A 17,072-nucleotide genomic window follows, 5' to 3' on the forward strand; every position below is an offset into this window, starting at 1 on the left:
CGGCAGGATAAAACTTCATTAGCTAACTATAGGTGACATGTTACATTATGATGCATTCAAGGATAGCTCATTAAAATGGAAAAGAAGACGTGATAAAATGTGGGAAATGTGGCCAGAATGGGCAAAGAGGGACACATGTCTGTGGAAAGAGGCAAAAATGGGCCAAAAGTGTCAAATGGACAAAAATTGGTAAAAATAAAAAAAGGGGGGGGGGGGCTGGGGAGGTGGCAACAAAAGGGCGCGCAGATGGTTGAGTGGTTTAAGGTGCAAGAAAGAAGTGGCAGAAATGGGCAACAAGTGGCTAAAAAGAACAAAAGGGACAGAAAATGGTTAAAAGTAGCAACAAAGACATGGCAGAAATGGGGGAAAAGCAGTAAAAAGGGTTAAAAGTGGCAAAAAAAAGTGGCAAATGGATGCAAAATTTAGTTAAATGGGTTAAAAAAAGAGAATAGGGTCACAAATTAATAATTTCAACATCAGCATCCAATAACAGTATAACACACTTTCCAGCTCTAAAATGAGTTAACTGTTTGCCAGGACGCTAACCCCAATGCTACGGATCCAACACAAATGCTTTATCATTAATAAATCACAACTATGGAGGGCCAATTCTCTGGGTTTTCCAGACAATTTTGTGGGCAGGCCTGCCCACGCGTGCATAGAAAGAACCAAAAAATCCACTCAACAAGGTCCTTCTCAATCAGGTTTAAATCAGGAACCTTCTTGCTGTGAAACTGTATTAATCACTACACCACTGTCCAGCCTCTTAGATGCATAATTTAGATAGAATTCCTTCAGTGGGATATGTTTTAATACTTTATCAGGCCACTTTTTTAAAAAACCCAGTCACATTTTACTGTGTTTATCTGATCACTAATATATTAATATTCATACTACAGTTTATGTTCGACATATAGCTTATCTTTTATGGTCTCCTGTCTCGAAGTGTGTTTCTTCATTTATTAATTATAGAGGAGGATCAGCTGTGTTTTCACAAAGGGGTCAAGTTTAGTTTAGTTTGGTTCAATGTGGTTCTGTTTTTGTATTTCCACTGTCAAAAGTTGGGAAAGGTGCCAGAATGACCAATCTGTACTTTTCTGGCAACCTTCTATCTGAGTATTAGACATAACAATTTGGCCCTAAATGGTGAAGCTACTGTGGATATTGCCATTGACTGGCCAAAAAAATCGTCACTTTCAGTGCAAAGTGACAACTAACAATGGACACCATAAAATGTGACATGTTTAAGTATCCTGTGGACTCTGAGAGGTTAAATTAATAGCTGTTTTTTGTTGTGATAAGCAGAAATTATTGAGAATGCTGGATGTCCTCCATTGTTGCCCTCTGTTTACTCCGTTACATTCTTCTTCTTCATCACATTTTCTGGCAGGCTTCATTGTGTTGTGTTGCTATTCTAATGCTATGACATAGCCAACACAGCTAATGCCATCAGGCTCACCCTCTACCAAGAAAGAATATACAGTTGTGGAAATACAAGCAAGGTTAAGCTTTATTTTGACAAAGAATTCTAAACCAAACCATGTATCTTGATAAAAATGCAACAAAGGAGTCCTAAGAGATTGTGTGTTTTCTTGTGGCACTAAAAGGTAGTAGAATGCTTGGGATATCTAGCATCATACTGTGTTAAAAAGTGGACATACTCTAAACCCAGTGGTCTGCTTTCAATAATGATATAGAGCAATTTTTAGGTAAAAAATAAATGATTTCCAGGCCAGGACTTCCTTTTTTATGAGCTAGCCATATTTACAGCCTGACTAGTTACTTCAGACTCAGAAACTAACATGGAGTCAAGAGATGATGTTCAAGAGTACACTGTTAGCTGCGCATACACTATATATGCATATTATAGCACCTTTAGAGCTACATTCATGGAGAGAAGCCAAAACGAGGGACTGCGGTGGAACTAGTGCTCTAAGCTGTTGGGATTCAGTGCCTTACTCAAGGGTACACGGACAATGATCACTAAGAGAACTGGCAACTCACAAACATCCAGTGTCACATTTCTTAACTTTGTCCTTACAGAGAAGCCCAAGCCATCTGAAATGAAACCAGACCTCTTTCATCACAAAAAATAATAATTTTCTTTTGGATTCAGCCTTTATGTTCACAAACAGTTGATAAAGGTAAGGTTGACTTTTTGCCTTAAGTAATATAAAGACACATCACCTCTGTGTTAATACTGCCACCAAGTGGTAGTAGGCATGACTCTTGAAGAGGACAGGCTCTCATGACTTCATTTAGGCAACTGTGAATATTCCATATTCAGTGAGCTTCCTCTCACAAGCTTCCCCATGTGTTCTCCTCAGTGTCCCTGTGTCAGCACACACATAAGCCTATGCTCTCTGCATGAGGAATGTTTGTTAGGAATCCATTCTGACATCCAGTTTCCTATCCTGGTGGAGACCAGAAATTATCCTGTTTGTGGGGGTGTAAGTGGCTTTTCCATTGCTGTGATCAGATCAGGTAATGATATCTGTAACTTTACTGACCTCTTGACTCAGTTGACTCAATTACTGCAATTACAGTTTTTATTCAAGACACCAGAGTTACCTGAATCAAGATGCATGTAACTGCACAGGTAGAAAACACAGGAGGGCAGAAGTTGAAGAATCAGAAGGTGAGTATCAGTAACCATGTGACGTGAAACAAAAGTGTAAATAAAACAAAATATGAAATCTACCAGGATTTGTGAGCAAGTGACAATGATATATTTTACAGTTTTAAAATGCCCCCATATTCTAAATCTACATGAAGGATCTAGCCATTAGCACACTGTTTTTTTTTTTGTTCATATACAGACAATGCCTTCCCCAACTGCACTATGAGGAACATTTTGGACATCTTTAGTCAGTTGTCAAACCTCAGATGAAAAAGCACCAGGTCTCAGAGAAATCTCTGTCATGTGTCAGACTTCCAATGAAAAGGACTTAAGAAAAAAGGTATCAGACTCTGACAGAAGAGTCTCATTAAAAAAAAACCCATCAAAATCAGATTAAAGGGCATCAGGAAAAAGGGCATCAGACTCAGATGAAAAGATATCAGGCAAAAACAAGATAGTGAAGCTTCAGACCAGACGTACTTGTCACTCTCACATACTGTTCATCTGGGATGCCATCTATTTCAGAATGGAAATACTTTAAAAAATCTGATTCAACTTTTGTTGAGGGTTAAGGTAAGGGTTAAAAGTATTTGTCAACCTTGTGATAGACTGGTCCCCAGTCCAGGGAGTGTGCTGCCTCTCGCCCAGTGACAGATTGGCTCTAGCCTCCTGCAACCTGAATGGGTTAGATAGTGGGTGGATGGATGTTCTCGAGGGGCCCAGGAGAGTCAATGGTCAAACTTTTCTTCATATTATGATTCTTTATGAGAGACTTTTAAACTTCATTTAAACTCTCTTGAAGTAGGATCCCATGTCTCATTACTGGTTAGCTCACAAACCTGCGCAGGCCTGCAGGTGACACATAGCAGTTACTAGCGTTTTATTTCTCACTTAAACTCTTTACCTTTTCTAACCCTACACTGTTCTCCTCTTAGGTTTTAATGTAACTTTGATTTGTTTTTCTTGCACTCTAACTTCTTCCATACTACCACTTTATTTTTTATCTTTTATAGAGTTCAGCCATGCCAGGCTCATGTTGCAATGCCGACCTCAGTTTCCATAATGATCACAATTCCTTGGATTACAAGGAAATCAAAGCAGGTAATTAGTAAATCCCACTATCTCAGCATGATTACATTAAAACATATTTTTCCTCTCCATGACATTGACAGAAGCTGAATGTGTGCTGTCTAAAAACAGCTTTTATCAACGTCAGACAACCCAAAAAATTGAAATTAGAATTAAATCACAGCAAATTAAATGGATTAGATACAGATCATTTAGATCAAGTTTTTTCTTTTAAATGAAAGGGAGCCCGTTGTGCTCTTTCTCTGAATATAAATACAGTAGATGGGAAATATTGAGTGAATTGATGAATAAATAAATTAGAAATGAAAATATCTTTTTTTTTTATGTTGAAGCCTAATTCTGCTTTCAGCATTTGTAACATTTAATGTTTTAATCTGATTTTAGAGGGTAATAGGCTTTACTAGGAGTTGTATTGTTGACAGGTTGTGTGTGCTGTTTCATGTTAAATCCAACAGAGTGTGCCAGAGTGCTCTTTTTGAGATTTGTCATCCAGGTTTTAGAAGTTGAGCTCTACATTGTGTGGTGGATATTACCCTTGTGCTCAGAATTATACATTGTTAAAGATGAACTCATTCTTATTACCTCCGCCACGGAGGTTATGTGATCTGGTGGATTTGTTCGTTTGTTTGTTCATTTGTTTGTTCATTTTTTTGTTTGTTTGTTAACAACATAACTCAAAAAGTCATGGACGGATTCTCAGGAAATTTTCAGGAAATGTCAGAAATGGCTTAAGGAAGAACTTATCAGATTATGGGGGTGATCCGGTTCACTGTCTGGACCCAGGAATATTTTCAAGGATTCTGTACTATTGGGAGATAGGGCTAACGGCAGAGGTCTCTGCGCTGTTACCACTTTACACCAGGAGATGGCGGACATGAGTAACTTATCCAAAGTTTTGGAGTTTATAGAGTTTGAAACACACACGCCCTGTCGAGGAGACAAGTCGGAGTGCAACAGAGAGAAAGACAGCAAATTGTAGCGAGAATACTCACAATGCTGGGGGGAATAGAGGAATATTCACCCTCTGCCATGACTTCCACATAGAGCGAAGCCAATGCATGGCCTCACCGTGCCGCCCCCCCCCCCCCCCGGGGAGGGAGTAATCAGCGAATTACATTTTGGGAGTGATCCAGATCACCGTCTGGATCCGGTATGTTTTTATAGGATTCTTTACTATTGGGAGATAGGGCTGATGGCGGATGTCTGCACTCTCTGAGTGCTTTTCTAGTTCAGGCAAGTCTTTTGAATATAGAATTTCAGCAAAGCTCGATAAACATTATTTTAAACTACAGTCTAATGAGCATACTATTCAAGAATATGTTGATAACATCTGTGTTGAATATGTTAAACAGCTGTAACCATCTTTGGGATTTTCTCCAGAGACCTTTCTGTCTTTTATCTTAAAAGGCTCAAAATATTTTGTGATAATTATGGGGCTATACTGTGGGTAGTGCTGGCATTTGCAGTAAGAAGGTTCCTGGTTTAAATCCACCTTTAAATCTGCTAAAAGCGCCTTTGTGGCACCCTATTTCAATTTGGTGCCCCCATCCCCAGCACTTCATCATCAAATCAGAGAAAGTGAATGAAGTTCACTCAATGATATTAGCACAGGACTTTTTTCCTGTAGTAAGAAACATTTTTCATATGATGCAATGTGAAATGTTAAAAGAGGAATTCAGTTAAGATGATTTGAGATAACTACTGGGGGATTTATCTCCAAGGATTTTTTTTAAATAAAAAGCTCTATTTTGATGGTATATTACGCACTCTGGGCCCTTTATTTGAGAGGACATACTGGAGGACATCTGCAGACCTCATACTGGTGGGTCAATTATAGTACAAATATGATATGATCTTTCAGGCCGGATATAATCGTTCCAAGGGCCGGATTTGGCCCCTGGGCCTTGAGTTTGACACCCCTGACGTAAGGAACAGAACAAGGCTGGATCGAGGTGCACAGAGGTTAAAGTATGAAGCTAAGTATTTGACAGTCTGCCATGTTGGTGTTTCAGCCAAAATATTCAAGGCTCACATTGGCGCCCCCTTCTGCTTGGCGCCCTACACAACAGCCTTTTAAGCAGCCCTGCATTTATGGGTTTTCTCTGAGCAGTGGTGGATTCATCGACTAAAACTATAACTAAAAATGTTCATTGGCTACTTTTTTCCCCTTAAGACTAGACTAAGAGTAGCTAAACATGGATTTTAATGACTAAAACTCTGATGAAATTGAGTTTAGTTTTTGTCAAGATGACTAAAAAGAAACTTAAACTCTTAATGCTTCAGATAGATAGATAGATAGATGTACTTTATTGATCCCAAACTGGGACGTTTTGGTGTTACAGCAGCTCAAAATCAACACGTAAGCAGCAGAAGAAAATATAATACACATTAAATGAACAGTAAATAAACATTCAAAACTTGACCTTAAATTACAAATTAAGTAACTAAGAGGTATAAACATATTTACAAGCAGTATATAAAATAGTGTCAGATAGGTGAAAAAGAATAATAAATGTAAGAATAACACTGCAAATCTGTGATCACTGGTTTTACTGCAACAGGTATAATGTATTGCTTGGAGATAGAGTCGAATGTGCAAAAGGTATGATTGTCATAGTTGTGCGGATAAGGAGTGCATTTAAAGTGCAAGTACAGTTATGAAACACAGAGCAAATTTTACAACCAGAAAGAGCACTGGCTAATAAGTGGAAAGACTGTGCAAGATGAAAATGTGCAATTAAAAACAGGGCGAGAAGATGGCAGCATTTAAGGAAGTGGACAGTCAGGGTGCCAGCTCTCTGTTTGACAGAGGTGAACTGTTATAGAGAGTTATTGCTTGGGGTAGGAAGGATTTTCTGTATCTGTCCTTGTGGCAGTCAGTCCCTCTCTGCCTTATTTAGATAGCCCAGTTACATCAATAATATCAATTACAGTTGATGCTGGCCTATAGATCACCTGCACAGGATTTTCATTAACCTCACCAGTTTCACCTGTGGTTCCTGCTCAAACTTTGAAATGTAAAGTTTGATATCTCTGTGCTAAACCAGATAAAGATTTTCAAACAATTATTTTACTCCTTCAGGAAAAGAATTAGTTAAAAAGAAACAGCTTTTTAGTTGTTGAAGTGAGCTCACTTCCTTGATATGTACTGACACACAAAAGGGCTGCCTTGTTTGTCCCTTACTAGAAAGCACCTTATCTTCACTTGCCTCTACTCACCTGGCAGCTGTTTATGTTGAACAGTTAAACACCTGCCCCCTTGTAGCTGCTATATGCTCCACAAACACCTGCCCTCCGCTTGCTCACAATTCAATCCAGCAGCTGCCAAATTAAATCCATGCCTGTCTGCCTGGTTTCCTGCTGAACTCAAAGACAACCCATTCTTCAGAAATTCTTTCAAGCTTGTGCTTTTATTTTGCAGAGATCAATCAGAAAAAAACTTGGTCTGAAAGAAGTTAAGAGATGAGAGATTTTTTGCTTTCAGTCTGCTACATTTAAAGTTTTTAATAGCATGAGAGAGGGAAGTAAGGAAGATTTTATAATGCCATAAAAAACAAGCATAAACGAAGCAAATTAGATCTAAACACTCAACCCTACCTGTCTGGAAACCACAGATTGGGGCATCTGTGGCATTTACTTTCAGTATGAAAACCAGTCATTTTAAGTTTAATTTGAGGTGATTTACAGTACAAACCAATGGGAGAAAAAGTTTCCCCTGTCGTCTAAGTTTTTGACACCAAGTGCCATACAATGACTGACCAAAGACTCGCATATTGTAGAGCAAATTGTGAATGTTGTTGTGCATTGTGAAAACAACAGGCTATTCAGTCATTTTTATCCATAGATGCATGATCACATTCCCCTGAGTTGTTTGTTTGTACGACCAAGGGCTGGTGTGACAGGATGTGATCTGTTAGACTTATATCAGCATGCTGTTCTATAAAAAGAGTCTCTGCCTGATTAAACAGCTCTCCCTAGAGAAGTTGCACTAAGTATTGGATTTATTTACCCTTTATTTCTCAAGAGAGAAAAACTGTGCACTGAGAACTAAACTTACCTCTGCCTGACATTTTAGATTCTAGCTCCTTTTTATAGAAGAAACTCATGTTGGAGTTATATTTGACTTTAAGTGAACCAGGGTTTTCCCTGACCCTGACCTTTGAATCCCTGTGGGGAAGTTATTAACTGCTCAGAAAACAACAAGCTGATACATCTCATCAGTTGTGTAGGATACTGCACATAGAGCTGTTGTCATGAGGACACTGTTTGTTATTTGGGTGGATACTTTAGAAACATGTAAAAACAGGATGAGCCACAACTATTTGCATCTGATTTTTCTTGCTATCTTCCCTTCAATTTCCAGGTACATGCCCTAACAGCAGCTGCAAGAGAGGAAGGAATGAAAAAATAATTACTTGAGTTCAAACAGATCATTCCAGACAAAAAGATTTGCTTTCTCGGGGTGGATTTGAAGATTGAAAACCCTCATACCGTTTTCTCCATAATTATTGACACAGCAATATAGTTTTGACTATTTTGCCTCTGCATAAAACAACTGTTGCCCGGTTCTTCCCCAGTCAAAGCTTTATGGGAGGGTGGCAGAGAGAAAGACACTGTTCTGGAAAACTCATTGTGGATTTTGGCAATGAATAAAATGGTCTCACCTACTCATTACATTCATCAACAATATTAACAGTTTTCAGTACCCAGTGAGTCATCACTGCATTTGATACTTTGGCACTTCTTGATACCAAATGTTGTAAAGATAGTTTCCATCGTCTTAACAACAGAGGAGTACTAACGCTTTAAATAATGTCATATTTTTAACCGAAAGCTGCCATGAGCAAAAGAGAAGACACCATCTTAATTGCACAAACACACTGGCAAGGTGCTGTTAATAGTGCAATTTAGAGAAAGGAGTTTGCCTGCTTTCTGGTATTAAGAAAAAAGAAACAACCAAAAATAGGGTTCTTAAAACTTGTTCTTTTATGCAATGGTATCCAAAAAGTACAGTGTACTGAAGTGTGTCCTGGGATTTAACTATTTAGGCCATCAAATTCAAATCTGGTCCATAATAACTACTCTTGGGAGGTCCAGAATAAGAAGCAGATAATAAAAATGACAGCAAAAGTCTGCATCATTTCAGATATCTTGGAAAAAAAAGTTTATTAATTTAACAAGCATACAAAACAACAAATGATCTTTTCAAACTACCAATGCAGTTTCAGTGCAATTCCAAAATATACATGTTTTTCAGCAGGGCATGTTAATCAAAGTTATTCACATCAGAAACAGCCATTTAAATAATTCTTTTGATTATCTTTTGACAATCGTCTTAGCCAGAGGAAGCTCGTAAGTGATACCTTCATGAGGTACAACTGTACACATCCAATCTTTAACATACAAAACAAAGCACTACATCACAAATGAAATATTAAATACATAACAAAAAACATAAGAGTACTGTAGCACATACAACCCAATGCATCTGTAAACAAAACTTGTAAACAAAAAGGAAGTATGTGGTTATAGATATTTGGTTTGTGGGTTTAATAAATACCTATGAACTGTTGTACTTTTTTAGCAGTTAAACCACAGCGACAGTATTTGGTGTGCAAGTGTAGCCAACTGTCAGTTATACGTTTAAAGGTGAGAACAATGAAAATCTGGACATATTTTCCCCCTCTTTATGTATTTTACAACACCTGAAAGCACTGAAAAATAAAGAGGCCGATTTAAGTTGAGAAAAAAACTTCTTCTCGTTTCCTTTTTATTCAGGAAAGAGGCGACATTCGACATTAGCTTCTTGAAGATTCGCCAACAATACAGGCCATCACTCTCTGAGAGAGACTGGTAATTTAAGACAGGTTCATAGTATTAGCAGGGCACAGCAGTGATACTAAAACTATGCAGGATCAACCCCAAAGTTAAAAAGGGGGTTCAGCTTGAAAGAAACGGGATTATGTAAGGCTAAAAAAATTACTGAGAATTGGGGAGTTTACAGAAATGCTATTCAATTACCTGTCTCATGGTGGCATAAATATCTGTTTAGAGGGGGACCCAGTCCATATATTTAATACTGACATGTCCCATGATTCTTTGGAGTTTAATCTATTTCTCTCTTCCGGTGCTACAATTATGCTGCTACATAAAACAGGACAGTAACAACGAGAGAACATGGACACTTTCCATTCAAGACTTTTCCATTTTTTGCTTCACAATAAAAAAGTTATGGGGTGTAACCTCAGTTCATCTAAAATCTATCCTTCCTATGTCCTCAATATGGAAATTCATTACTTGATTTTCATTTTAAAATTCAATTGCTTTAAGCCTTTAAGGAAGCATACCCAATATATAAGTTAGTTTGTTAGTCTTAGATACTGCTACAGTCAGATTTATCTGTGTGTTAAACACTGCTGCTGCTAGATGTGTAACAAACACGGTATTAGCATATTCAAAAGGTATCACTGATAGAACTCAAATCATAAGGTAACCTAAAACAAATATGCTCTTAAAAAGCAAGGTACTCGTAGATATATATCATTCAATATTTGTGCTATTCCTCCAACACATGGGCCTTTTAAAGCACTCCTACTTTTAGTCAGCACCCAGCCACGACAAGAGTATAAGCCTTTAAGACATGACTGTTAACAGGAGTGTTTGTTCACTACAGCATATTTAATGTACAGATTATAACGGCCATTGAGGAGATGGTTGATGGATTTTGGTTATTTCTTCTGAAAATGAACCATAAACAGCATGAAAACGCACAGCATTCACTGGAAGCTGTCACTGTCAGACTTCTAATTTCTTATTAGGCTGATCAAAATCAAGCAGAGTGCGGTAGTCGTACTTCATTTTCAGTCACAGCTCAAGAAAATGAACACAAGGATAGATTGTGTGTGACAGTGTGCATGTCTGTGCTTTTAACAGTGAAAAGTGGTGGGGAAAGGCATGGTGACATGTTAAAGGGTAATTCAACACTTAGTTACATGGGACAAAAAATTTTTGTACTGCTTCAGAGTTCAGACTTGGTGCATGCTGTGTTCCTGGCCATGTCCCAATCATTGATGTCACAGCAGGTGTTCTTCACCTGTTATCAGAGACAAATACCTGGTGTGGCATCACTAATTGCCAGACTTTTGTGACGTTTAAGTCTCGTGAGAAGCAATGAGGAATCATTTTCCATCCCATTAGATTCAGTATTTAATTACCCTTTGAGGCTTCATTTTTCTCTCTTATCTCAAAGCATGGTTTGTACACTCTTCTAGCTCCACCTCTCAAATGGTGGCATTCCTGGTCTGTCACATTGTCCATTCACCTCTCTACCTAATACACTCCTCCTCTGAGGGGCTTTCTGATTCTTCATTCTCACTGTCATCCAGCTCAGGAAGATCTCCCCACAGGAGCAGATTCAAACCTGAGAACACAGTGGGAGGGTTACAAAGCCTTGTTAAACAAAAACACATTTAACAGCAGAAAAAAACAAGGGGTGGGGCTAAACTGACCTGTTGCATCCAGTCTGTTGAGAGTAGAAACTGCATCACTGTTGAACATCCAGAAGTGGCCGTTGTTACAGGAAAGCAGGCAGGGTTTACAGGGGGCCACAACATGATAGCCCACAACGTTGCCACTGGGAGAGGGAGGGGGAGAGAATAAAGGAGAAAAGTGTGTCAGCATTTTACCGGGGCCATGTCAGAAAACTGCTAACTCCACTGGTGGGTGTCTATTATCTAACAGATGTTTGTTTTTACCCGGTGTACAACAATAAAGGCCTGGAAATAAAAAGGGTCTATGAGGCTTCACTCTAGCAACAAACTCTCTTGATATCAGGAATAAATTCCATATGAGAGAATGTAAATTCAGCTACAGATGTGTGGAAATAAACTTAAAAATCAAATCCTTTAGTGTAAAAGGTATTATTATCAACCCCTTAACAATAATACATATTCACTTTTTTGGTAATAGAGAGATATTATCAAATACAAACACCAAATGTTTGTGTTTTTCAGCATCCCAGGTGTAAGAATGCGTTCCCTTTTTGTTTAACATCATTATTTTTTAAACCATGTGGACTACTGAACAGACTTTATAACATCTGAGAATTTAATGAGGATTTTTCACCATGTTCTAGAGCTTAATGGACCAAGCAGCAGGTAATTGTCAGTGCAAAAGACAGCTTTTGTAGCTCTACTGATGTGTACTATAAATTACTATGGTGGTAAGACCTTCTTGTTTGCTGCACTAACTGGTGGCTGTGCATTTATTAACATCTCACATTAGCAGATGGTGTTCCTTAAGCAAACCCTGCAGGCTATGGAGGGGCTTTACATACCACTTGAGACAAGCAATGTCTCTCAGTTTGCATTTGCAGCTTTCAGTAGAGTAGCAGCTGGCCACAAAGTCAACAGTTCTTGGGGGAGGGTGCGTGTAATGAGAAACAAACAGGACCATTATTGGTTAAAACCAACGTTATTTACATGTTTTTATACAAAAAAAACACCACATAATCATTAATTTTACTTATTATTTTCTTATACCAAAGGAATGTTTACTTTGACAGTAGTTAGCACGCGGCAGTGCTGTACACCTTAACCTGTTAACAACAACAGACATAAACAATGGCTAGCAGCAATGCTAACTACGTTAGCACTTACCTATTTGGAGGTATATCAGTCGAAAAAAGCTCCACCTCGGTGTCTGCTAGAAGCACTGCTTTCATGCCTCTCGTGCAGAGAAGACTGCCACAGAATATACAGTTCACCTGGGTCACACACTTGTTTTTAAAATTAGCGTTGGATGTAGACATTGTTGTCCTGCTAAATGCACCAACTCTCTCGCTTGTTCTGCCTTTACAAAACAATCGCGGTAGAAAAACGCGGATCAGTTGCAATTGTAACTCACTATCCCTCCAAAGACCGTCAGTGGAGTTTATGTTAACTTCGCAATCGTTAACACCAACGATAATGTCCTTGTGCAAACGTTAGCCTTCCCCTTACCAGAAAACGGAAGGCAACGTTAGCTTGTAAACGAACACAATGATAAAATATACTTGCGCGGATAGATTTCAAATGAAATAAAACGATTCGCTGTATTAATTATAAATACACGGTACCGACGAGAAACTAGGCTGTTTTACACGACTGGCTTAGCATCCATCTAGATGTTGTTAACAGCTTACTAAATAGCTGTCAGCTTTGTTTACAACTTCCTGGTGTCTAACGGTACTTCCTGAAACTATCTTTAAAAGACCATACACCGGACTCTGATTGGATAAACTCCATAGTAACTAATGCCATTGGTCACCTTTTTACAAAGTCAGAATATAATTGGTTATAAATTAGAGAGAAAACGCCCGAATTAGACATTCCAGGAAAACGGTTGGTACAGAGAAATGTCAATCAAAAACTGTTTAACCAATAGGAGTGTGGGAAGTACGGCTCTTGTGCTATAAAATTAGGCGGGGCTTTCTATCTTGAGGAGTGTAAAAAGGTTGAGAACTATTTCCATTAAAGGAGGAGGATTCCTCTTTTAGTATACAGATATAGCTTAATTATTTTATGTCAGCTAAATACAAAAGAAGGTAAACACATTTCTACAATGTAAAACAATCTAACTATTGAGTACAGTCAGAGTTGTGCATTGCTTGATGGCAACAGAAAGACTTATTGGACAAATAGCTTAACACTATCCACTTTAATTCGTCAAAAGTTAGTTGACAATTAGCCTTTTGAGAAACAAAACACATTGTCTCACGTCGACAGTTTTTAATGAAACAACACATAAGGGGAGTTTGATTAACATTTTCACTTGACCATTCCTGGTCTTGAAACGTATCTTTAGGGATCTTTTCCCTCAGTTGTGCATCCACTACCGTTACTTTTATGAAACTTGAGACTGTAGAATATCACAGGTGAACAAATCTTGATAACTAGTCAACAAAAAGTGTAGCTTCTTGCTGAGCCCCCACGAATGCTAAACCATGTGTGCATCCACGCCTACCCTGCGCGCTGGGGCCAACTAGCCAGCCCCTCCATCTCCACTTGGTTCCTCCTCTCCCTCACTTCAGGGGTGAAGAGGAGGAGAGCAGTTAAGTTTAGCCTGGCAGCAACGAGACAGACCCCATTCTCAGGACAAATACTGAGGAAAAATAAAACTTTTAGCAGTGCTGACTGACTAGCTATCCATGTTTGTGTTTTAAGGGGGAATGAATCTGTTTCCACTTGAAGTTGTTTGCTCCATAACCGGTTTTGAGGAGGCGGTGAGGCGCGGCGACGGCGGCGGATGGGAACACACAGCAACAGCAGCAGCAGCGCCAAACTCACAATGCGCCCGGAGTGAACAGAGACAGGGAGACAATACGGATCCGCGGGCACACTGAGGAGCTGCAATCTCTCTACTGGACTCTCTTTTTAATTTCAAATCCTGTTCCAGGGTGGCGCTTCCTCCTTCTACATCTGATTTTTGATTGATTGAAACAAAACTGACTGCGCTGCGAGGGCAAGTGGTTTGATCTCCAAACTCAGCCATGACGTCTCCAGCGAAATTCCGAAAGGACAAGGAGATAGTGGCCGAATATGAAACTCAAGTTAAAGGTAAAACTTTTTTAAAAAAAAGCTTCTCGTGTGTTCATACAAACGCGAGCCTCGTGAATGTTCTGTAAATTTCTGTGGGTTTTGACCACATTGTGTGTTTTCCTTGACTTGGTTGATTGCAGGGTTTTCTGTGCCCTCACCTCTCCTATCAGGCGTAAAGGGTACGCTTGCCTATGCATTTCCCTGTCATTTATGGAGGTTAATTGTCATTATGCGAACTCATCAGATCAATAATAGCCTACATCAGTATCATACATTAAACCTGATGATCAGCGTTGCTTCAAGCGTGTGATCACTCGCGTTTTACGCGGCACTCATGTTTCCAATAAATACATAAAAAAAATCACAATCACAAATCAGTGTTGTAGCTCCTATGTAATCTCTATATGCTCCCTTTAGGGACGCTAACATAAAGGTGTAGAGTATGAATGTGTGTTGTAGACTACCCACAGGGCTGGGGTTTCGACATGGAACAAGGCAGGGCGTTTTCTCTCCCCCTCTGTCTCCTGCGTGTCTGTGCTGCTAGCTGCTGGTGTGCTGCAGAAATGCTGCAAATATGTGTGTGCGCTTGTCTTTCTCTGCGTGTATAGCTTTCACGTACATTACATTTAAGTGGTCAATTTATGCAGAAGCTTGTCCATTGATTACGGCTCATTGGCGTTCGCCTCTGCTGATGATCAAGGACATGGGAGAGTAGCAGCAGGGGTGGGAGAGTAGATTGTAGTGGTCAGAAGGGGCGTTTAGATGTTCACTGTTTACTGGTTTTGGTTGGTGTGTTTGTGTGGGTTCACAGTATTTATGTGACTGGTGTCAGTCAGCCAGGCAATAGTCTAATATTGGATCTATAGGTTAAGGTTAGCCTTGTAGTTAGGGGAGGAGAGGAGTGGTAGGAAAGGGGAGAGGGGTGTACAAAAGAAGGGGGGACAGGATATTGCCCTCATGAATAGCATGTTTCCATTTTTGTGTGCTAGATCATCAGATAAAACAGGGCTTTCTCATCACACATGCCTTTCATACCCATGTGAAACAGGCGTCCTCTTATTCCAGATCACACTGTTGGCCCTCCTAGCCTCCCGTAGATCTGCTGTAACCTGCACTTGGTAGAAAGTGGAGAGTGTAATCCTAAAATTAAACTCTGAATTTCTGTCATTCATAAATGCATTGAAGCCAAATTCTAGTAAAAACACACCATAATGTTGCCCTGCCAGAACAGCTGCTCTGATTCTATATTGAATGTACCCCATTGAACCAATGTGTGCCTTGCATTCAGTAGAAAGCTTTTTTTTTTTTTTTTTTTTTTTAACAAAGGCTGCAGCCAATGATAAAAGCAATAAGGGAAATGTTCATGTAAAAGTATAATGCATGTACATGTGCTAACATTTAACAAATCAAACTGACCCTAGCTGCATTCGGCCATGCTAAACAAATGAAGCCTTACTTAGCTGACCACTGACCTAATATTAAATGATACAAGCTTGTAGCAGCTGTGAGTTAAGCTAACATGATGGCTAGAAAACAAAAGATAAGTGAGGAACCTGCAGAACAACAATCATTAAACAGCAATGCATATTTATCAAAGGGTCATGACAGTGTTGAAAAATGTGAATGCACATTACTGTTTTGCAGCATGTCCTGCAGGCCTCATCTGACTATGCTGTGTTACATAACTTCATTCTGTTTTCCCCCTTTAATTTACCTTGTCTGTTTATGTTTACCACCTCCTTTTTGTCACCTCCTCTTGTTTACCTGCCTCTCTGCTAACTCCTTCAGCTGTCACCACAGTGACATTATCAGGGTTGTTGTTTTTCCCAGTAGAGCGCCTTTTGCTGCTTGGCAGCTCATGTAAAGGTTTTATGTCCGGGCAGCATTGTGAGGATGCCTGCTGTGTTTGTCAGCTTGTGGGCTTACTGTTTGTCCATCGATCCTGTGCATCGGTTTCTCCTGTCAGTTACCTCACTGCTCTCTGCTGAACAGCTGTCGAGCTGTCTCTTCTTTTCCCTCTTACTCTCTGTCCACGTTTTTTTTCCACATACCTTCCATACTCGTCCTGATCTTAACTTACCAGATGAAAGGGTAAACCTGTGCATCCACATAGCTGTTTGAGGTGTGTGTTTCTGTGTGTGTAAAAGCTCTCTCCAGGTGCTGTGGCATTCCCAGCAGTCTGTCTTCCCTGTGAGACACAGACAGTCTGTCATTACCCTGTGCACTGCTGTTAAGGATCTTCTAATGGAGGGTATTGAGCAGCAACACATGATCACCCACAGGTTACAAATCTGTCATTCTATATTAGCTAACATCCTCTGTATTTCAAAAAAACCCTTACTAGATCAGGGTTCATTCAGCTGAGGAATCAAACCGGTGAGTTCCTGCCACATTATGTACTTTGACTCTGCAACCATGCTGCAGCATCATGAGGGGGAAATAAATGTAAATCCCCCCCATGGCTTAAATTCAGAAACCTCTGCAGCAGCAGGAGAGGAAGATGCATGCACATTTTCACACTGCTTAGAAAAATAGCTACAGCACTTGATGAATGCATTTTTTTCCTAATTATTTTGAAAACTCCCTTGACATATTAACCAAAAATTTGCATTTTATTTGATGCCGATGGAGCTGTGGTGTAGCAGTACAGTTGCAGCATTGTACTACATTCAAATGGAGTGATATGTACGCTCATGCAATGTCAGACTAAACAACATGCACCACAACCACTGGCAAAAAAAATTGGCCGTTAACTTGGATATGTAGCTTTATTTCCTACTAGTATA

The 17,072-nt window shown here is 39.4% G+C and overlaps 2 protein-coding genes across 3 annotated transcripts in view; one reads left to right on the top strand and one right to left on the bottom strand.

Moving 5' to 3' along the window:
* Positions 1–8,904: 8,904 nt before the first annotated feature.
* fam72a (family with sequence similarity 72 member A) lies at positions 8,905–12,915 on the bottom strand. Its single transcript, XM_041783983.1, has 4 exons — positions 12,367–12,915; positions 12,045–12,122; positions 11,218–11,342; positions 8,905–11,129 (listed from the first exon to the last, which is right to left on the bottom strand). Exons 1-4 carry the CDS (start codon positions 12,516–12,518, stop codon positions 11,035–11,037), a joined length of 450 nt encoding a protein of 149 aa, XP_041639917.1. The 5' UTR covers positions 12,519–12,915; the 3' UTR covers positions 8,905–11,034.
* Positions 12,916–13,791: 876 nt separating this feature from the next.
* srgap2 (SLIT-ROBO Rho GTPase activating protein 2) overlaps positions 13,792–17,072 on the top strand; it is an 86,950-nt gene continuing 83,669 nt past the window's right edge. For both annotated transcript variants that reach the window (XM_041781622.1, XM_041781639.1), the window contains exon 1: positions 13,792–14,304. In XM_041781622.1, coding sequence (XP_041637556.1) covers positions 14,238–14,304 — 67 coding nt within the window. In that variant the 5' untranslated portion in view covers positions 13,792–14,237. The remainder of the gene's footprint in view (positions 14,305–17,072) is intronic.

This window comes from Cheilinus undulatus, linkage group 3 (genome assembly GCF_018320785.1).
Source record: "Cheilinus undulatus linkage group 3, ASM1832078v1, whole genome shotgun sequence".
Taxonomy (NCBI): domain Eukaryota; kingdom Metazoa; phylum Chordata; class Actinopteri; order Labriformes; family Labridae; genus Cheilinus; species Cheilinus undulatus.

Bases quoted from the DNA above. Each gene is read 5' to 3' on its own strand.
- fam72a (XM_041783983.1), bottom strand. From the start codon at position 12,518: ATGTCTACATCCAACGCTAATTTTAAAAACAAGTGTGTGACCCAGGTG. The intron at 12,123-12,366 runs GTAAGTGCTAAC...CCCTCCCCCAAG, and splicing joins ACTGATATACCTCCAAATAG to AACTGTTGACTTTGTGGCCA. The intron at 11,130-11,217 runs GTCAGTTTAGCC...CTGTGTTCTCAG, and splicing joins CAACAGACTGGATGCAACAG to GTTTGAATCTGCTCCTGTGG.